Source organism: Microcebus murinus, chromosome 5, assembly GCF_040939455.1.
Source record: "Microcebus murinus isolate Inina chromosome 5, M.murinus_Inina_mat1.0, whole genome shotgun sequence".
Lineage (NCBI taxonomy): Eukaryota > Metazoa > Chordata > Mammalia > Primates > Cheirogaleidae > Microcebus > Microcebus murinus.
This window is the reverse complement of record NC_134108.1, coordinates 18,403,391-18,425,687: the sequence shown is the minus strand read 5'-3', so window position 1 is coordinate 18,425,687 and position 22,297 is coordinate 18,403,391. Positions and strand designations below refer to the sequence as shown.

The window sequence follows — 22,297 nt, the reverse complement described above, 5'->3', positions numbered from 1 at the left end:
CTTTTTGTTCACTTATGGCAATTGCTGTGATTCTAGTAGCTTTTAATATTTAGCTTCAGCATTTGGGGACTTGGGCAAGCCTAAAAGGGCTTGTCTAAACTTATCAGATGGATGGCACAAATTTACCTCTTTTATTATCCTACATAGTTTGGAGAAGGGGTGAAAAAAAAAAAACTAACATTAAAGGCCAGGGGTTCTGGGTGACAGACATAAATTATCCTATTTCAATGACTTTGTAATTTTTGGAAGGAGGATCTTTGCTTTCTGTCTTATGTAATTTTCTATGCTTATTCTGTGTGGTTTGAATTTAAAATGCCCTTCTTGCTTCTCTTATTCCTCATTTCCTCTAGGAAAATTTCCTTTCAATTGGGAAAATATTACTTTAGCAAATTACACTTTTAACAATGTTCTATCAAACAAAGCTGGAAAATGGCTCAAAATCTAATCTTTTCCCCCTCCAACCTGGCTAGGGTATTTTATATCTCACTCTTAGGGTAGATACACATGCATCTTTTTCACATTTTCAGCTACATCTAAATAGATCAGCCTTTAAATAGAACTCTTTAAAAAATGTCCTTTTTCATCCCAAGTTCAATATCAAAGTCAAAACTCTTTACCATTTCTTCTAAAGACTCAAACTCTCTAACTTCCTGAATACTCTCTGCTAGTCTTTAGTCCAGGAACCATAGTGTCCAGTGACCTATTTAGTCTGGAATGAAGAGGGCAGCTGGCAGGGAGTGTGACAAGCCTCATGTTGTTTTCAACCCCATAAGCAGCTGAGCTTGCCAATGTTCCCAATTTCTAGTACTTTAATCACATAGACCCTCACTGGCAGTTGAGGGAGGGAGGAAAAGTCCACTGCAGAGAGAAGCAAATTTCTGAAACTAAAATACAAAGTCTTTGAATTGTGCCAGTGATGTGGTCCAAATATATTTTGTTTTCCAAACATGTTACCTTGATTTTAGCGAACCCAATTGGTCGCCAAATTTCTCATCAATATGGAAGTCCTAAAGTTTAGACTTCTAATATGGAGCTAACATCTAATACAAAACTGTTCTTATGAAACTCTTTGGCAGTTGGGGAATTTTTGATCATCTATAACATAGGTAGAAATGATCACAGAGTTTTTGAAATTAATAGCCAAAGGCTAAAATTAACGTGTAGTATGATTCCTCCATCAAGAAACATCTTTCCTGTGTTTCTAATAATTAGCAAATCCTATTTAAATATTTCTTCCCTGCTAACCATATATAAGAAGAGAATTATATTGCCCAGTTCTTCTTTTAACCCCTGGGTTTTTGCGGCCCTGGAGATGATACATATAGCAGATTCAGCAAAAGAAAACATCCTGGGTTAGATAATGCACAAGCTGAGTTACTATGAACTGTGGATTGTCATAAGATACAAAAAAAATGCTTTTCCAGTCCTGTGATATAAAAAGACTTTTAATATAAGTTCCTGTGAACCAAGAGGGAATAAGTTATTTCCACTGCTCCTTAAGGATTTTGTTACAATATTTGAAAATTCTTTATTTTCACCTCCATGGAGTTTGTCTTATACCTCATAAAACCATTATTGAATAGAGAAAATGAAATCAAATAAACAATTTGCAGATAGAATCCACTAGAGCTAGCCACACATACAAAGCTTGCACATGTGGGCTTGGCTTTTGCCAATGTCATTGCTTTCTCTTCCTCTGAGAGCCCTGAAAAGCATTTGAGAATTCAACATGTAGGCCTGGTCCTTATTATCGTGACCTTGGTAGTGATCTGTTTTTATCGTTACAGGCAATGAAAGCTTAGAAGAAAACTATGTCCAGGACAGCAAAATGGGGTTCGTCATCAACGCCATCTATGCCATGGCACATGGGCTGCAGAACATGCACCATGCCCTCTGCCCTGGCCACGTGGGCCTCTGTGATGCCATGAAGCCCATTGATGGCAGCAAGCTGCTGGACTTCCTCATCAAGTCCTCGTTCATTGGCGTATCTGGAGAGGAGGTGTGGTTTGACGAGAAAGGGGATGCTCCTGGAAGGTAAAGCAGTCTTTCTGGTATAGAATTTGAATAACCTTGCAAGCCTTCCTGAGCCAGGGAGATGACAACTGTGGCTTCATTTGGTTCCATGGCATCTAGGTGTCATGAGGACAGATACAACCATATAGCTAAAAACAGATAATATCAAATGGAAATTACCAAAGACCAGACCACTTTTTAAAAAACATTAAGATTCTATTGAATGTCTTTTATCCCTTTGGGTAGATGCCTCTTGTTAAACCTCCAGAACCCTACGTCCTGCCAGGGCCAACCCCTATGCAGCAGTCACTTGGCTCTTCCCTCAGAATGCCTGGGACCTCCCTGCAAGCCCAAGAAACTAACAAGATCCCACCTGGCCAGCAGGAACCTCCCAGGCATGGCCAGCAGCAGGCCAGCATCTTTCTGATCATTGGCCACAATGCTATTCTGGTTGGGAAATATTTAAAAATATTACACTTGCTTAAAGAGTTTAATATGTGAAGGGAAATAAGTCTGCACATGTGCCCCTTTTTCTTAGGCTAACTGATATTTTTGCTACCCTGTCTCTTAGAACAAGAAAGGCGGCCAGGCGCGTTAGCTCACGCCTGTAATCCTAGCACTCTGGGAGGCTGAGGTGGGCGGATTGCTCGAGGTCAGGAGTTCAAAACCAGCCTGAGCAAGAGCAAGACCCCGTCTCTACTATAAATAGAAAGGAATTAATTGGCATATATATACATACATACATACATACAGCAATCCTTCTGCCTCAGCCTCCCAAGTAGCTGGGACTACAGGCATGCGCCACCATGCCCGGCTAATTTATATATATATATGTATATATGTATGTATGTATGTATATATATATATATATATATATATATATATAAATTAGCCGGGCATGGTGGCGCATGCCTGTAGTCCCAGCTACTTGGGAGGCTGAGGCAGAAGGATTGCTTGAGCCCAGGAGTTTGAGGTTGCTGTGAACTAGGCTGATGCCACAGCACTCACTCTAGCCTGGGCAACAAAGTGAGACTCTGTCTCAAAAAAAAGAAAGAAAGAAAGAGAGAAAGAGAGAGAGAAAGAAAGAAAGAAAGAAAGAAAGAAAGAAAGAAAGAAAGAAAGAAAGAAAGAAAGAAAGAAAGAAAGAAAGAAAGAAAGAAAGAAAGAAAGAAAGAAAGGGAAGGACTTGCTTTTTTGAAGTGAGTCCCTGTGGCTTTCAAAGAATTAACCAAACAAGAAGAAACGGAAAATTAAACCTGAGTGTGTGTGTGTATATATATATTTAAAATCCTCCCCAAGTCATTTTACATATAGTGTGCTCTGCAAAGCTTGTTTTGGTGCTTCCAGTTAGCTCATATGGAATTGGCACATGGAGAATGATGTCAGAATCCAGAGTAGCTGTGTTCATGCATATACATTTTCCTTGGAAAAGGATAATCAGAATAGCAGGAGAGGAATGAAAATCTGCAGCAGGAAGGAAAAAGGCCCTCCATTTGGCTGGTACACAGTCTACCCACAATCTCACAGGCTCTGTTATATCTCAGTCTATGGTTTTTCAGAGTTAGAACCCTTAGGAAAGCATATGCTGTGTTAAAATGGAACATCAAACCATTTAATCCTCACTGCTATAGCTATGTTATTATCTTTCTTAAACAGATAACAAACTGAGTGTCAGAGAAACTAAGAAACTTACCTAATGTCACATAGATAGCAAGCAGTAAAGACAGCGTGGTCTGACTCAGAGACTTGTCCTCTGCCACATCCCACTTCCTTTTAGCTAATCCTGAAATTATGCAAAATGGCTGGCAACTTTCTTAACGTCATTTTGGAAGTACTATAAGGGACTGTTTGACCATCAGTAATTCTTCATGTATCTCTTCTTTTTATGTAAACTTAAAGTTCTCCATTTAGCCACTTGGGAGGGCTAAATGGATTCTCCCTGTTAAAATCAAACAGCTCTAGAAAAGATAAGCGATATGTCATTGTCAACAATTAAAATTATGAATTTATCCAATTCTTTCTAAGCTACCAGTTAGATGGGAGCAGATTTTGATTGGAACATGAGCAGGATGGCTGAAAGTATCCCAGACCTGGGCACGGCATGTGGAAGCCTTCTAGAAAATGGTACCAGGAGCAGCAAGTGGGTCTAAGATTCAGAACATCTGCTCCTCTAAACCCACTGTTGGACTCCTACTAGAAACTAGGCTCAGAGGAGGGCCAGATTTGGAATATAAACCTTCTTACAAGCTTCCAAAGATAGCATATACAATGCGCCTAGCACAGGGCCACATGCACTTTTGACACTCTATAAATTAAATTTTTTTCCTCTTCTCTCTCTTTGTAAGTTGTCCAAAATATAGATGCATAATTTTAGCTTGTTTCTTCTCTATTTTTAATTAAATATTCAAATCATGGGCTTTCCTCTATTTCTTATCTCAGGGATCATTTCCTCCTGCTTGAAACTGGTTGATTTAATCTGTGTTCAATCCCAGTTTTAACCATCTCTCTCTCTGCTTCCACCTCCTCTCACACCATCAGTCATGCATTTGGTCCCTCTTGTAATTATTTCAGTTACTCATCATACAACATAAACTGACTGCATTGAAAGGATTCCATAAAGATGTAATTTATAGCATGAAGATATGCCAAATAAGGGGTGACATGCCTGGGAGGGACCCTGAGGTCAAGAGAAAAGAGCTGTGTTCAGGAGCACACATGGTACAGGGAAGGCCTCCTTTTAGTAAGTCAGTATTTTTCCCTTGGCGTCCTTCAGTTTTTTTTTTTTTTGCCTCCAGCCTTTGGGACTTTTTCAAAAACTTATGTTTTCAAAGCAAAATATTGTGATTTTTTGTTCTGTTTCTAAATGCTAATACAGTGTGAACTGATTTCCCTTATGAAAGAGCAAACAATGAAGCTGAAATAAAAGCCTTAGGAAATGGTTTTAAAGGAAAAAAGATATTCTAAAGCAAGCATTGCAGCAAAGCCTTCATTGAAAGTGCTAAAGGAGCTGTAATAATGTAATATGGAGTAAAACACAAAAATTGCTGGGAATGAAAAAGGAAATTTATTCACACCAAACATTCACAACAGGTTCTATAGCTATAATGAATTTAAATGGAAACATATTGGAGGTGTAGATTAGTGTCATTGATCACCAAGATGAGTGTGAGCCATCCACCCACAGTCAATACCCACGTGGATATCACTCAGAGTTGCTCTGAAGAACATTCTGGTATAGCTCAGCAACAAGGGGGATAATAACTCTCTATTAGATAAAAGTCAGAACAGCAAAGAGATAAATAATGTGCCCCAGGTGCACCATTTTCTCTTCTCTCTGTAGGTGACTTTTGTTCATCTGGCAGAGGAGAATTTCCTGTGCTCTTCTCAGAGTCCCCTTTCCCTCTAGGAGACAGCTATTTGTAGAAATTGCCAAAATCTAGATGTGGAGAAGCCACTAGCTACACTGTAAGTGACAGGATGCATTCGCACCTTAAGAACAGGCAGAAAAGCCAATAAACTGAATAAACTGATATTCACTGTGTAGTTAAAGAACTAGGCCAGATGTGGCCAGTAGGTTCCAGACACCAACTTAGATTGATTACAAGTAGCTTTCTGGAATTGTGGGCTGAGAAGGATTGTGAGTGTGAGTCAGATTTTGAAAGCTAGAATTCCAGGATGGATTGGGCAATGGCATGGGGGAGGGGAGGAGAAGGAAGAGAGCTGAGGAATAGAATGTGTGTTAGTTCATGGCCATCTATGTCCTTGGGTCAAGCACAAAGAGCAAGAGGCCATGACTCATATTCTAGCCCAGGAGGGTGAGCACTATGCATAGGTACTGCACAAAAGAATCTCACTTTACAGAGCCTATAAGGGGCAGTCAGACATAAGATTTTGGGAAACTTTCAATTAGTTATAATTTACTTGGAGTAAATAGCAACATGGAAAGAAGATATAAGAATACCAAAAAGTTTCTAACTGAAAGATAAATGGCTATGCCAACACAAAGATATTCTCCAGTTTTCTTATAGCTATAAAAATAATCAGAGTATTTTAGGGCATTAATAGTAATATAAATATGAATGATATCATGTTGCCTTACATATTGTCTTAGTTCATTTGGGTTGCTATAACAAAATATCATAAACTGTGTGGTTTAGAACCATCAGAAATTTATTGCTCACAGTCCTAGAGGCCGGGAAGTCCAAGACCAAGACACCAGCACCTTTGGTGTCTGCTGAGGATCTGCTTTCTAGTCCATGGATGTGCCTTTTAGTCGTGTTCTCACCCAGTGAAAGGCACAAGAGAGCTTTCTTGGGGTGCTTTTATAAGGGTTCTAATCCCATAATATATATGTACTTTATATATATATATATATATATATATATATATATATATGTATATGTGTTATGTGTGTATATATATGGTGTGCAACATGATTTTGGTATACTATTAATGTACATATATAGTGAAACAATTACTGTAGTGAAGAGTTCTAAATGAAGATTTTGCCATTGTGTAGCATTCCAGCATTTGAAATTAATGAAATGACTGACACCAATTATTTGGTTTCAAAAATATTTGTCCTAATCAGGGAAGAGATTCGTTTAAATGTCAATGCACAAGACATTAAATCTCCCACATCCTTACTAATTAAAGCCTTTCTCAGATTTCTTGCTCTATTATCACCTTAAAAAGGTTCCAGACTTTATAAAACTCATTTCTTTTAATCCAGTGCAAAGAAAATGGCAACTGAATGTGAAAAAGAAATTTGGATTAAAGTAATCAAATAAATAAATTAATGTTCTCATTGATTGTTACTTGTTCAAAAATAACTTAGTGAATAATGATTTGAAGAAGATGATCAATTCCACACATACAGAATTACTTTTTCTGGAGCATAAACAGAGAGAAAAGTACAAGACTAATATATTTGTTGGCAAGTATGGATGATACACAGAGACCGAAGAATGGAATACATGTTCTAGAAAATCAGAAGAAGCTTAGAAATAAAGTAAAATATTGGCAATAGCTGGTGTTGGGATGTGAGATGATTTTAGCTTTATCTCCCTTCTCTCTATTATCATCTATTTACCAAATTTTTTTGTTCGCTACACTATGTTTATATTCTGTAAGACAGAGATGTTTTCTTTGTAGGTATGATATCATGAATCTACAGTACACTGAAGCTAATCGCTATGATTACGTACAAGTTGGCACCTGGCATGAGGGAGTACTGAACATTGATGATTACAAAATCCAGATGAACAAGAGTGGGATGGTACGATCTGTGTGCAGTGAGCCTTGCCTAAAGGGTCAGATTAAGGTAAGCCACGAATGGATTCTTGGATGGTGTCCATGAGGAGGTCTACCTCCTGGGCATTAGTAAGGAAAAACACAGGCATTTTTTAAAAACAAGACTGTCCAGAAAGGGTGTACCGGACTTCCTGTCTTTGCTCTTGTGTTTGGCTAAAACTGAAAGACAAAGAAAGATTAGGAAATAGAGTGAGTAAACTATTAGAATACTTGGAATAGTTTTTATTTGAACAGCACTGATGGGCTGAGACCTTAAATACGATATAGGCAGCAAGGGGATGAATAATCAAATTAAAAATTGAAACAGAAGTAAATGTGGAAACCAAAACCAATAATACTGCTTAGTCACAGTTCTAGCTATTGTTAAAGAAAGCAAAAGCTGAACAATGCTAAATAAGCATATAACTAAAATACCAGAAGTTGAAATTAGGTGACATAGAAGCTCTGATTATCATTTTCCTTTGCTCCACTAAGCCCTTTTATTCTCCTGAAACTGATATTTTTTTCAAGCCAAGAGAGAGTCTCTACTTTTTAATTATTTTCAGCAGCTTTTTTAGGGGAGTGAGGTGGGGCAAGTGAGTAACCATGACGTTACTGTATGTACAAAACTAGAGTAAATAAGACATCAAATATTAAGTCCTTGGCTAGATGTACCAGAGAGAATTCTCAGTGAAGAAGGCATCGAAGCCACACTCTGCTTCCCATGCTATTTAAAACCAAAGTGGATGATGCACTAGGAAATAGAGCATGGAGCTGGCATGGGTATGGATTAGATGACCTAATAGGTCTTTCCCATCTCTAATTTTCTGTGATTCATCTCAGGGAACAGACAGGCTATCATGTAAATGTCACACAGCACAGCTGAAACTGGAGGAGATTGTGCGTGAGGCTCTGCACCTCTCCCCCCGCCCCCCTATGTGCTGCCAGACTGGTGTGACATTCTCTCTGCATAGGAGCCACAGAGCCACCCATACAGGGGAGATGCCCTGAGAAATGCACTTAGTGGTCTTGAGGGCAAGAATGTTTAATATGGAGGCTGGAAAAACCCTTATCTCAACTGATTAAAAAAAGTGAGAGATTTGGAACCAGCAACATCTTTTGGCAGCAGAGAAGATCTGTCTTGGTGGACTCAGACTCTCCGTGACTCCAACCACTTGGAAGAAGAAACAAACTTCTGAGATGATTCACCCTGGTTTTAAATACCATATGCCTTCTCTGCAGAATGGTATATTAAAAATATTTGATAATTGTCATGACAACCAGCCAGTCAGAATGGACTCTATTCTAGTGCTCTGACAGGGTGCTGCAGGCCTCCTGCCATGGCCATGAAAAATCCTCAAGTTAGTGGATCGTAGGGAGATTTGGCCCAGCTGTCCTACATGGCTGGGGTAGTGTGGGGCATTCCGGGGACATGGAGACACGCTAGCTTCCAATGAGTGCACAAGTATTTCAGTAATATAAGAATGGCTCCATCCAAACCAGTACACATGGACAGTCTGATAGTCCTGCTTTTTGCTAAGAATCCATTTCTGATTCCTGTCCAGATGGAATACTTCCACATGAAGCTGATTGGTGTTGTGGACTATGTCCTCTGAAATCCAGAGGTCCCATACTGCTCCTTGCCAGACTAATGCATTCTGGTTGCAGCATCTTTTCTGGATGGTGGGAAAATCCAGACATCTGTAGACTGAATCATACAGTGAGAGAACACAGAAGCCCTGAGCTCATGAGCTTCTGCCACCCAAATGATGTCGTATGTTTTTTCAGTTTCGTATCCATTCCAGTGTGGATGTAGCATTGAATTTGCTGTGTAGACAACCACTTTGAAACAGTTTGTGGACATGTAAAGTTGCAGGGTATAAGAAAAAAAACTGTCAGGAATAAACAAATTATTCCAAGGATTCACTGCACTCCAGTTCCCTTTACAATTCCCTCCTGTTACTCTGACTGCTGGCAGTCCAAGATTGGTGCTCACACACCATGTGTATTATGTTTATACATTCCAGAAGAGACTCCTTTGTTCTTCCCAATTCAGAGGCAAGGTTGTCTGCATATATTTCTATACCTAGATATTGAAGTATTTCTGGCATCATGTTTGTGTTATGCTCATGTAGTGTTATCAAAGGAGATCCCAGACACCATTGCAGAGCCGTTGCAGAAAACTCACTATAAATGCAAAGCACTCAGGGACAAATTTTAGAAATATTATGTACGCTGTAGGAGGAAAATGTACCTGTTCTCAATAGCACCTGGAGTGGCAGTGAGGGGAGATGTTTGTTTGTTTCCCATCAGCGCCTTGGGAGGTATGGAAACAAATGAAATTTGAATCCCATTTAACAAATAATGGCATGCACATTCTTAGATTACTAATTTGCCACCTACCAGGCCCAGGATGCAGAGAGCCAGATCTCAGTAGCCACTGCGAAGATGGGGAGAGAGGCAGCTTACAAGGTGATTGTAGGACACACGCTTATTTCAACTGGGAAATACAACTTTTAAAATAGGACTGTTCTTTTTGAATATCAAATGTCATTTACAATGCTAAAATAATAATTTGATGTCTTTTCTGTTAACCTATAAAACTTTCTTAGGATAGTTTTATAGCTAAAAGCCCAGTTTTCTTGTTGATGATTTTTAGATATATTAATATAGCTTATAAAGATACTGTCTTATGGAGGCAGAGAATGACTTCAGTCATCCCACAAACAAGGTGAATAAGATAATCCTTTTTTTGTTATATGTTACACTAGGGTCCAGTCAGGAAAACAAGAGCCCATGTCAGGTGGTTCCATAGGGGAAATTTAGTAGAAGAAATTGGTTATACAAGTGAAAAGGGATATTGAGGCAACACAAACATGAGCCACAGCAGTAATCGATTCCCACTCCAGGGCCAGAGCGACCCAGGGAGAAGTCAGCCACTGCCTGAGATAGCCCCTGAAGTTGGGGGGGGGGTTGTCTGCTCTTTTCTCCTTCTCTTCCATCTCTCATTAGTTTGCTCTGTTTTGCCAAACCTATCCAGAAGCCAGTTGGTGAGCAATCTTGGAAAATGCAGTTCACAAGTATCTTAGCTGAGGTTCCCTTAACCCCAAAACACTAGGCAAAGCTTAACTGCTAATGCAATATTGGGACATTCATTCCCAGAAAAACAAGAGTGAGAGGGAAGGAGGAGTGAGACATAGAAGAACAAGGGGGAAAAAACCAAAGTAAAACAAAACAAGGTGACATGTTATTGAGTAGGACCCTGCTTTCCCAAGTAGTCGCTTGGCCGTGCAGAGATGTCTGGATGGGCTCTTCGGACAGTTGGAGCAAGGAAGGGAAAGGAATGAATGGACCCACACCATGCTATTTTTCACTTCCTGTGGTCACAGTTTATGTTCACAGTGAGTTATATCACCTAATCCCTTTAGGCAGCTACTGGGGAAGCCACAGTCCATGTCCTGTTACACAGTGCTCCTTCCGATTCTGGAAGCAGTGTGAGGATTGAAAGCCCCATGGGTTCCCTGTGGTCTGGTCTGGGCTTTGGCTATGGTGAGCCCTGTAGAGGCAGTTCTGGAGCCCAGCACTTTTGACAAGGAAGGGAGAAACAGCTGGAGATGCCAGAGGACAAAGCAACCACCTCAGGGTGGTGGTGGCAGCAGTGTCCAGAACTCTCCAGTAGCTGGTAGCCAACGGCCCTAAGTCACAGGTGAGGCCAAGGAGAGTCTGAGGCAGCACATGAAATGTGGACAGTGTCATGCAAGCAAACAGCAAGGGCCTGACGCGTGTGTTGGTTTCACACATGGAACATGCTGCTATTTTCTTTGTTGTAGTGAAAGACAGGAAAGGAGTAAGAAGGGGTGGGAAGGTGACAGAAGGGAAAGGAAGGAAGGAAGGAGCAGGGTGGGAACAGAGACACAGACTAACATTTGCCAAGCATGTCCTTATGCAAGGACCACAGCTGCTTTACAGACAGCATTTCAATTACTCCTTGAAACAACCCTTTTAAAGTAGGTATTATCACCCTCATTTTAAAGATGAGGGATCTGAAATCCAGAGGGATTAAATCACTTGCCCCCAAGCTCTCTTAGCTAGAAAGTGCCAAAGCTGGGCTAGGAGCCAACCCAAAGCTGTTATCATCCCACTGACACATGTTGTTCAACTGTCTTTCATTCCGTGAACTGGCGTATTTCCTACAATTGCAACTTTCAATGTCAAAGACTTATATTTCCAATAGTTCACAATAAAGTCATAAATAGTGATCAATCTTAAACATTCTTGGGGGACAGAATCTAGAATAAAGGGAACAATACTTACAAAAGAGGTTGCAAGAGTGTATTAGAGGCCTTCCCACAGAGAAGCCATGGGAAGGATCCTGGAGCTTACTGTCATTGGCCTCCTGTTCTTTCTTCCTCCTTTCTCCTCCTCTTCTCTCTTCTCTGTCTTTTTTTCACTGAAGCTTGCCTTTGGATTCTTTTCTCCAAGATGTTGGTTTGGGATTGTGAGGTTGAGGTGGGAGAGTGGTGGTGATCATTACGTCCATCCTCATCCAGCCAGTCACAGCAGAGTTTTGGAGGAATTGGTGAATATGGAATGTATCACAAATACTTCCTTATTTACACATCCCCTGTTGCCATACAGAAAATGATATCTTATATATGTAGAACAAAGCCCTGTTACACATATCTTACAAATTATAAATTTCAGAATTGGGTTACCTATTTCCATTCATGTGATAAGACTGATTTCATTTTATTTACTGGAATTTTCTATCAGAACTGAAAGTCTAGATTCAAAGGCATTAGAAGTGTAGCCCCCAGAAGACTGCTTAATTTAAACCTCTTGAGAGCCCTTTGCTCAGCTTTAGCCTCCTGTGTCACTTTGATTTTTCTATGGTTGAGCAAAGAGGCCAAAGAACAGATTTGTTGAGTATCAAAGTTAAGGGGACATGATCATTCTCACTATGATCTAAGGTAGCCTCAAAGATGGAAAGAAGCTAAGGCAGTCCAATAGGAAACCATTTATATTTTCCTCTAATTGGAACTTTATGTGTGCCTGGGTTTATGTTATGGTCATTATTAATAATATGTAATGCCACCGGAGGAGTTTGTCTCTGGCTTTTCCTGTTGGTAGGTACAGCTAGTTGAGAGAAGTTGCCGATGGAGAAGATTTATGATTTCTAATACTATCCTTTTAAAAAAATCATAATTGCTAATATTCATTTTCACCTCGACACATCACCTTTCAATGTATGTCATTAATTAAAAAGTAAGTTTTAGATCAAGTTGTTTTAGATCATGTATCTTCAAGGCTCTGCAGAGATTAGGGTTAGGTTTTCAGATTCCAGAACATTTGTCATCTTTAGAAACCTAAGATAATCCTTGTAAAGTGAGCTATTAAATAAGTCTTTCCTTAGTTCCTTTACTTTAATATCATTTTCCTTTTTCTCTGTATATTTTCCTGCTCCTCAAAGAGTTCTGTATATTTACAGTTATTTATTTAGCCCAATTTCAGCATTATTCTGTCACAGATGCTGTGTCTGGAAGATTGGATACTCATTCTTGACCAAAATTCTCACACAATCAGTACCACCCTACCTTTCCTAATAATGAGAAAAGGGATGTGATAAGGATAAAATTGATAACTCTAGAATATATGTATATATGTGCATGTATGGGCATGTGTGTACATAGAAGTGTGTGTGTGTGTGTGTGTGTGTGTGTGTGTGTGTGTGTGTACTTCTACTGTTTGCTACCAATTTTCTCTATTGCTTTATACAGAAATGGCTAAAGGAAATGGATATATCTTCAGTCCATGCTATCCAGTAGCAAAGTTGAAAAGAGAATGCAGGCACATTATAATCTTCCTACTGCAGGTCATAACACACCTGTCAGTATTACAGTTTAATGTCCTCAGGTGGAAAAACAGCTTCAATAATGTGATAGAATATGAAACTTGTATTCTGTGAAATCAGCTAGATGAATTTTGAAAAGCATTATCATTCCATTCTTTTTGCAATGATGGAAACATTGCAATATGTCCATCAAAATATAAAATAACCAAAGGTATGCTATTATGCATTTCCTGGTAAGATCTACTACCTGATGAGGTAGTGGCTTTTGACCACAGTGCCTGTGATTAGAGGGCTGAGAAAATGGGGAAGTCTCAAAGCACAGGGAAAATGGTGTTGTGAGTACAATCTCCCTGTTTCCTCTCCCACTCTCCCTACTCTCACACTGCATCTGAGTAGATCCTCTGCTGATTTGCTTCTAGGTCACATTGTGGATCATGCTGGACTCACCATTGTATTCTCAACTTTTCCATCTGCAGTTGCTCCAGGTTCAGAGTTCAAAGTGTACCACTTCGTGGCTATACTTCTTTACACTTCTAGCTATTTTTATTTTTATAGATTAGGCCATAGAATTTAGAAATAGTTTCATTCTCCTCCAATGCATGTGCTTCAAAATTTCCTGAATATGTTTACTTCCCTCAATGGCAGTCGGAGGAAGAATTTTGTTGTGAAATTGATTACAGGAGAATTGTTTTAGACTGAAATTGATCTCAGAATCTCCTATTATGGAAACAGTCCTCATTATCTGATTACTCCCTGGTTTTCCCTGGCACATCATTACCTTGGCTTCACAACCCAGCTCTTCCAGCCCGACCTGGCTGTAGCTTTGGAAAAAAAATTTATTTTTTTTTTTTGCCATTTTGTGCCTACTGTGGATTATTTTTGAACACTTCTCATATCTGTAATGAGTATTTTTATTCTTGTTCAATTATCTCCTTATTTTCTTATAACTTTGATCTAGTTAATAAAGACTTCCCTTATTTATTCTCATTTTCAACATAAAAGAAAATATTAAATACTGGTACAATAGTCACCCATGTATCCACCAACACCATTCAAAAATTGTAAGTCTTTTACCACATTTCTTCTCTTCTCTCCCTCCATTCTTACCTCCCTTTCTCTCTCTCTCTTTTCCTCTCTCTCTCTCTCTCTCTCTCTCTCTCTCTCTCTCTCTCTCTCTCTCTCTCTCTCATTCTCTCACTTTCTCTCTCTCCCCCATGTCCTTTTTTGAACCATTTGAAAGTAAGGTACAAATATCATGAAACTTCATACCTTAATGCCTCAGCTTACATCGTCTAAGAATAAAGACAATTCTCACATAATCATGAAATCAGCTAAGAAAGTTAACAATAACGTCCTTAACCATAACTATCCCATCCACCCTAGCTTTCTTTTTTTGTGTCTCAAACAAACTAACCATTTAAATTGTTTACAGTTAATGTAACCATTCTGGCAACCAGTGAAAGAGTGATTCTGTTCCTGCATTATGTAACATCTCCTCAGTTCCACAGCAGGATGGCAGGTTCTGAATATAAATTGCTCACAGCCATATCAAAAAATCCTGTATCTGAGAAGCCTGTAATTACATAGTGATGATGTGATCTGCCCTTGCTACTAAAAATATTGGCTAAAATTTTGAAAAAATAATTAAAACCAAATATTATCTTTTGTATCTTACTGTGCATGTGAAAGAAAAATGAAATTACTATAGTATCTCTGAATGAGGAAGAAACTTTGCAAACATTGATCATAACAAAAAATTCTACTCAAGTATTAATATTATTAGTTTACCCACAAGCACTCTGAGTCATACCCACACCTTTATCTCTCCCATTTTGGCCCTATCTGCGCTGGTTTCCTGGTTACTGAACTTTTTGGTGATCACGGTAGCTTCAGACCCAGCCTGTCTACCACTTTCAGGGACAGGTCCCAGTGGGGACTGCTGTGAATCACAGGATATGTTTATGAAGTATAATGCACATATAGAAAAGTAGAGGAGGAAGGCAAAAGTAGGAATATGCAGGGGATGGTACCCCTCCTATCCAGCCTTTGCCCTAGCTCTTCCCTCCGCCTGGAACACTCATCCACATATATTCAGGGCTTCTGCCCCTTCCCTCCCTCAAATTTTTACTCAAATGGCGACATCTTAGTGAGACTTGACCTGAGCACCATATGCAAAATTCCAGGTGCCTTCCTGCCAGGGCTGGGACCAGGGTAAGGCAAGTGAGGTACAGATGGCATAGATTTCAAAAAGGTGGTCACTGTCAAGGCCATGCAAGTTCAGGTGAGGACTTGCACATCCCTGAGGGAGAGTGTCATTTTAGATTTGGTCCCTAGGTGCTTCCCTTGCCTCACCTCAGTCCCTACCCTGAGCCCTATTTCCCTTTCTTGCTTTATTTTTCTCCAAAGACTTCTCCTGGAATGACAGCTCCTCACACATGAGAATGCTTGTTTTTGTTTTGTTTATTGATTATTTCTGGCCTAGACATAGTATCTGACACACTGTAGGCACTCAAAGGCATATTGTGGATGAATAGATGGATGAATGGATGAGTGAAAGGATGAGTGAATCATTGAATAGCTCTGCACAGGAATTTGTTTCCCCTTTTAGCAGTATACTTAGCATCCTATGTTAGATGTTTTTAAGCTCCTTAACTTCAATGTTCAGGTCTTTTCATTTATTTATCCCTAGGCATAGCATCTATCTGGCACAGTGGGCCACTAAAAAAGATTGATTCATTGACTATATATCTGCCAATCTCTGAGATAGAATTTTGGTTCTCAGAGTAACCCCATCATCCTGGCCACCACCGTTGCACTAGGAAGAGCCTCGCTCTTGGAAATAACTAGAGATAACCTGACTGAGGCTTGCACAGGTGTTGAGCTTCTTTATAGCTGTTTCTTCTTTTGAAAAATGTACATAATCAACCCCACTGCTGGGGTAGTTGTGAAGGTTAGTGCAATCCTATGTAGAGTGCCTAGTACACAGCTGGGCTCAATATATCTCCATTTTTGTGATTATTTTATGTTCTTAACCTCTTTTCATTATATTTTCTCTGTACTAAATTATGAAGTAGGAATTTCCTTATGTTGATATTTTTATTTAATTCTATATGGCTCTCTTTAATTCCCTCTTTTTTTTTTATTCCAGTTGAATTCTTTATTTCCATTTCTTCTGTTCATCTAATATTCTATATTATTTCCTTCCTCTCATCCACATACATTATTGAGTAATTAATATGTGCCAAGAACTGTGTTAGGACTGTGAATGCAAAAGAAACTTAAATGTGACCCCTTCTTTTCAGGAACTCATAGTGTAGCTGGGGGAAAAACATATCACCAATTGGAGACTATTGTTGCCCAAGTTCTAAGACAGGGTGTAAGGAGCTGTGGGGAGACCATGCATCTAGCTCTTCTCTCTTATAGCTGATTCTCCTACAGTTCTAATTAGAGTAAAACCAATTTCTTTATTATTTGTAGCTTAAAAATTTATGTTTTCTTTTATTCAGTTACTTTTCCACCATTATGTTCTCTTAACACTTTTGCTTTCTTTTATTCATTCTCTAAAGAAAACCTTAATTTAAAAAAAAATATTTTTAAGTTACTTCAGAAACTTAGATACAGAGTGAATGCTTGATTTCCTATGGTGTAAATGCTTTGAGATTCACACAGTGTATATATGGATAGAAGTGACCCATACCATTGTGTATAGCAGCAAGTCACCTAATCTGACTAACAAACATAGCACCATGTACAATGGATGTACGAAGAGCCTGCATCTTTAAAAGCCTTAGTCCTTCTAGGCAAGTTTCAGTGAAATATCAAAACTTTTGCCATGACTCAGAGCTGTCATAAAAAATGTTTTAGTATGACAAAAAGTAAACAATATTTTATTCATTTATTAAGTGTATACTTCATACGAAAAAATATCAGTTACTATGATAAAAATAAAAATAATGAAAACAGCATTTGTGATCTTGGGAGAGATTAGAACAGAAATAAGAGATAATAACCTAAGGATTAAAAAAAAAAAGAGCCTGTGTGTGAATGAAACATATCTACCACATATATGTGAAACAATTGAGGACAGAAGTTAACCATACTATATTTTAATTATTAGAGAGTTCCAATTAAGGTAATAGTTTGAAGGGCTCACCGCTCCAGGAACACTTGCTAGAACATGTGACTTTTGTGTCTTGTCTTGAAAGTAGTGTTATAGATGGACTGATGGAGGAAAGACAACATTTTAAATAAAAGTTAATGTGCATTCTAGCACAGAGGCTGCTCTTTCTTGTTTGGCAGACTTATGTATGAATTTAATAACAGATGAAGTTAGGTGCAGAAACAAGGGCTAGTGCCTAAGTGAATGCCTGACTAAAGAGCCTATATTTCAAGGGTATTTTGAATAGGGAGACACCAAAGTTTTTTGAGTGGCCTAATTACATTTTTTAAAAATATTTAATTCAACACTCATTCATTGGCTTTCTTCTCTGTGTTCTTGGTGTATTTCTGCACCTTGACCACAATGTTCTGAAATCACTGAAAGTGTGGCATGGTCCTTTCCTTTGAGTCACCCACAGGTCATTCAGATGATCTTGGCAGCTCCGTGCATGTTACTCTGGAGTAAGAAAAATATCATGAGCATGTTATTATATGATCAGCAGGCAGGGATGATGATTTAGGTGTGATGTTAAAAAGTCTGAGTTTAGAGGGGTGGCTGTGAAGATAGAAAAGATAAATCCTGTACTATAAGCATTGCATACTGGTACCCATACCTGGTAGCAATATAAAGGAGTGATAAAAAAAATAACTGCATTTAAGCATCTCCATTTTTCATACTGTATTAAAGATATAAGTTAAATTATTCATTCATTTATTCAGTCAGTCAGAAGCTAATGTTAAGTACTTTATAGTATTTAACACAGAATCTATTTTCACCAGTATTGGCATAAGTAAATTTGCTTAGTGTTACCATCTTTTGAATTTGCTTAACTAATAGTACTAATTTTATAGGGATAGAAAAAGATAAAGCTGGTTGAGGTGACATGCAATATTTTGTAATGGCTCTTAGTGTATTGCTTATCCTAATTAAAATAAGAAAGTATGTTTTATTTATTAATTTAATTTTTCTCATGTCATATAAAAATATATCATTTGGAATTTAAATCTCCCATGCCTATTCTGAGGATAAATGTGAATTTTTTTTCAAAAAAGACTTAATTTGATTCTACTTTTAAAAGTTGAGAGTAAAAGAAAAAAAAAAGGAAAACCTTTTATATTTGCTGAAAATATTCTGTCATTTAATCTTTGTCATTCTAAAATAGTGGTATAAAATTCAACCTGATCTGCAAGAAGACAATTTTGTTTTCATGAATGCTAGGGTTTCTATTATTTTAAAGTATAGCAATATTTATAGTTTAATTTCTGACTTTACCTGTGGGAATATTTGATCATTTTTAACATGTTAGAGAGGGACTTCCGCTCCTAGACATGAGGAATTAACAGAGTCCAAACTTAGCCTTCTGCTATAAACAACAAGAAATCTTGATAAAATGTATGAAACAACCTTGTTCAGACATTAGAAAACAGTACATGACCTTGATCTCATGGAAGTGAAGTAAACAAGGTGAACCCTAAAATCACTCAGGCTTTCTGCCTTGGAGGCAATTCCCTGATTGTTGTTCAGTAAGAGAGAAGGTAAATAGAGCTTGCCCATCTTGCTAATTTAAGAAGACAGAATCAGAGTTTTGGAAGACGAAGGCACTTAGAATTTGCAGTGCAGAGTAAAGGAGAATGAAGGTGGATCTATGCACAAAAAGAGTCTCAGAAATTAGCGTAAGAGTTCCCTTGTGCCTTTGATTGGATATCAATCTGCATGTGAGCAGACTGAAATTCAAAAGTCCAGGTAAAGAAAAACTGCTAAGGAGTTGAGCCAGAAGTTGTCCCAGTTTCCACCAGCCAGAGCAGAGATATCTTGTTGAATACACAAGGAATTAACTAAAGATTCTTGAATGGTCGTACCTTAATATCGAGGCTAAACTATCCCTAAACCAGAAACTATTTTAGACTTGTTCTAAAAGATTAAAAACAAAGCTCAAAAAGGAGCAAACTGAGCCATAAGTAATATAACCGTCTTCAAGAATAGAGTCTAACAGAAAGAAAGAAAGAAAGAAAGAAAGAAAGAAAGAAAGAAAGAAAGAAAGGAAGGAAGGAAGGAAGGAAGGAAGGAAGGAAGGAAGGAAGGAAGGAAGGAAGGAAGGAAGGAAGGAAGGAAGGAAGGAAGAAAGAAAGAAAGAAAGAAAGAAAGAAAGAAAGAAAGAAAGAAAGAAAGAAAGAAAGAAAGAAAGAAAGAAAGAAAGACTGAGAGAGAAAGAAAGGAAGAGAAATCCAGCACTATATGCCTTAATGTATACAATGTCTAGTACTTGGTCAAAAATTTAAAGACAAGTGACAAAGTGGGAATGTGACACATTATCGGGAAGAAAACCAAGCAATAGAAATAGTTCCAAAAATTACATTGATGCTGGAATTAGCAGTCAAGGACATTAAAAAGCACCTTTTATAAATACATACTAAAAGATGCAATAGTAAACATAAATATAATGAAAAGAAAAATTAAAATAGAAAAAATGCAAAATGCAAGTTATAGACATGAAAAATAAAATGTCTAAGAAAGAATATGTTAATAGATTGGATTAATGGCATATTAGACATTATACAAATAAAGATCAGTGTACTCAAAAACATGGCAATAGGAAACAGCCAAATGGAGTACAGAGAGGAAAAAAAGCCCCTAAAACTAAAAGAAATGAGCAAACTCTCAGTACTTTATATAGTAATATCAGTGAGTATATTATAAGTGCAACTGAAGCTCCAAAGGGTTGGGAGAGAAAAGCAGGTCAGGAAAAACAAAAACAAAAGAACAACCTAAAGAAACAATGGCTGCTAAATTTTCAAGTGTAATGAAAATGTAAACCCAAATCCATAAAGAACAACATATCCCAAGCAAGATAAACACAAAAAAGACATTATAATTAAGTTGTTAAAAACTGCTGATAAAAAGAAAAATACTAATATCCAAAATAAAAGGCCGGTAACATACAAGAAAGAAAATAATTAGAGTAAACTTCTCATCAGAAACTGTATGTGAGGAAAGAAAGAAATTATATCATTAAAGTTCTGAAAACAAAAAAAAATTTCAACCTAGAATTCTATTCCCTTGGACAATAAAATGGCATAAATCACTGAAAGAAAAAAAAATATACATAGTGTCAACTTAAACTTTCAGACCAAGTAAAAATATTGTTTTTGGAAAATTAAGGCAAAATAAATGTTTTCCCTTTATTTTGTCTTAATAAAAGACTTTCTTAAATAAATAAAACCTGAGAGACATCATAGTCTCAGGCCAGCACTGCCGTAAGTGTTAAAGAAAGTTCTTCAGCGAGAAGAAAATTATAACAGACAAAAACTTGCATTTATATAAAGGAATGAAAAGAACCACAAATGATAAATGTATGGGTAAATATAAAACACAATAATGTTTTTTTCTTATTTTTAAAAAGATAATTGACTGTTTAAAGCAAAATTAATAACAATTTATTGTTGGGGTAGAAGCCATAAAACATGTGTAAGTAAAATGTATTACAACAATAATCCAAAGGACAAGAGGGTGAAATGGCAGGATATTGAGTAGGGTTCTTACATTATATATAGAGTAGTACAATATTATTTGAATATAGACTGTAACAAGTTAGTGGTGTACATCATCAACCACAGAGCTACCACTAAAACAAAACAAAGAGGTGTATCTAGTAAGCCACTATTGAGAATAAAATGGAATGCTAATAAGGAAGGCAGAAAAATAGGAAAAAGTAAATAAAGAACAGATGGGACAGACAGAAAAAAAATGAAGAAATGATTGATTTATATCCAACCATACCAATTATTATAATAAATGTAAAAGTACTAAACAATAAAAGGCAGAAATTGCCAGACTGGAGATAAAAGCAAGACCTAATTGTGTGCTGTCTGAAAGAAACTCACTTTAATGCTGTGTAAGTGTGGAAGTGTTTACCAAACAAATTGAAAGTCAGAAAAGCTTAAATTGCTAAGATAATAAGCAACTCTGCAACTCTTCAGTGATTTTTCGATTAGTAATTATTCTTCCAACAATTGATGTGATCTTTTGAATTCACTAGAGCAAATCAGGGCAACACTTGGTTATACTTTCTTAGCTATGACTCCGTTTTAATCTATATTAAAGCTGCTCATGAATGAAATTGTCTATAATTAAATCTTTCATAATTACAACAAAAATTTAATAATTCCTGTTTTTATGAATTATTAAGGTTTTATTGCATAGGAATTTTTGTTGTTAAACATTACTTGCTTTATCAGAGAAGAAAAATGTTTAATTTTTATTTTTGAGAATAATAAATACTAATCTACAAATAAGGACAAAATTAAACTGTTTCATTTTTTAATTCTGCAAAAATAATACAGTTAATTCTATCCATAAAAGAAATTATTATTGAAAAGTTTCCAAATCCAGCATGGACTAAATTGACATTCATATCTGTAACCTAAGATAATCGAATACATTTCAGTCTACATATTTAAGGTTCCTTAGCATATAGGGTATTTTCCAAAGGTCCCCCTTTTTTTTTTTTCTTTAATCATAGTATGAAAACAAGTCCTCATCTAAAATAGAAGCTTTTCTGGGGAAACCATCTTGAAGATGTGTGAAATGTCCCTCCTATGTTACAGGTCATAAGGAAAGGAGAAGTGAGCTGCTGCTGGATTTGCACGGCCTGCAAAGAGAATGAATATGTGCAAGATGAGTTCACTTGCAAAGCTTGTGACCTGGGGTGGTGGCCCAATGCAGATCTAACAGGTAAGAGCTGTCTCACTTGTAAAACTTATCCCTGACCATTGGCCTTTCCAATGTACCCATTGTTTAAATAAGAACAATTATTAGTTCATGTCTATTCAATGTTAATTTACAGTGCACATTTTTTAATGCCCATGTCAAAGAGTATTCAAAACCTCTTATAAGTTTTCTGTAATCTCTGTTGAAAAGCAAATTCATTTAAATATAAATAAAATTGAATTGATGTGTGGTAGGATATTCTCTTATAGGGTTTT

General features: G+C 37.3%; 1 protein-coding gene across 6 annotated transcripts in view; it reads left to right on the top strand.

Annotated features, from left to right (window-relative positions):
- The window catches only part of GRM1 (glutamate metabotropic receptor 1), a 423,752-nt gene that overhangs the window by 350,311 nt on the left and 51,144 nt on the right, over nucleotides 1–22,297 (top strand). For all 6 annotated transcript variants that reach the window (XM_076002883.1, XM_020287254.2, XM_076002885.1 and 3 more), the window contains exons 7-9: nucleotides 1,788–2,034; nucleotides 7,168–7,336; nucleotides 21,920–22,046. In XM_076002883.1, coding sequence (XP_075858998.1) covers nucleotides 1,788–2,034; nucleotides 7,168–7,336; nucleotides 21,920–22,046 — 543 coding nt within the window. The remainder of the gene's footprint in view (nucleotides 1–1,787; nucleotides 2,035–7,167; nucleotides 7,337–21,919; nucleotides 22,047–22,297) is intronic.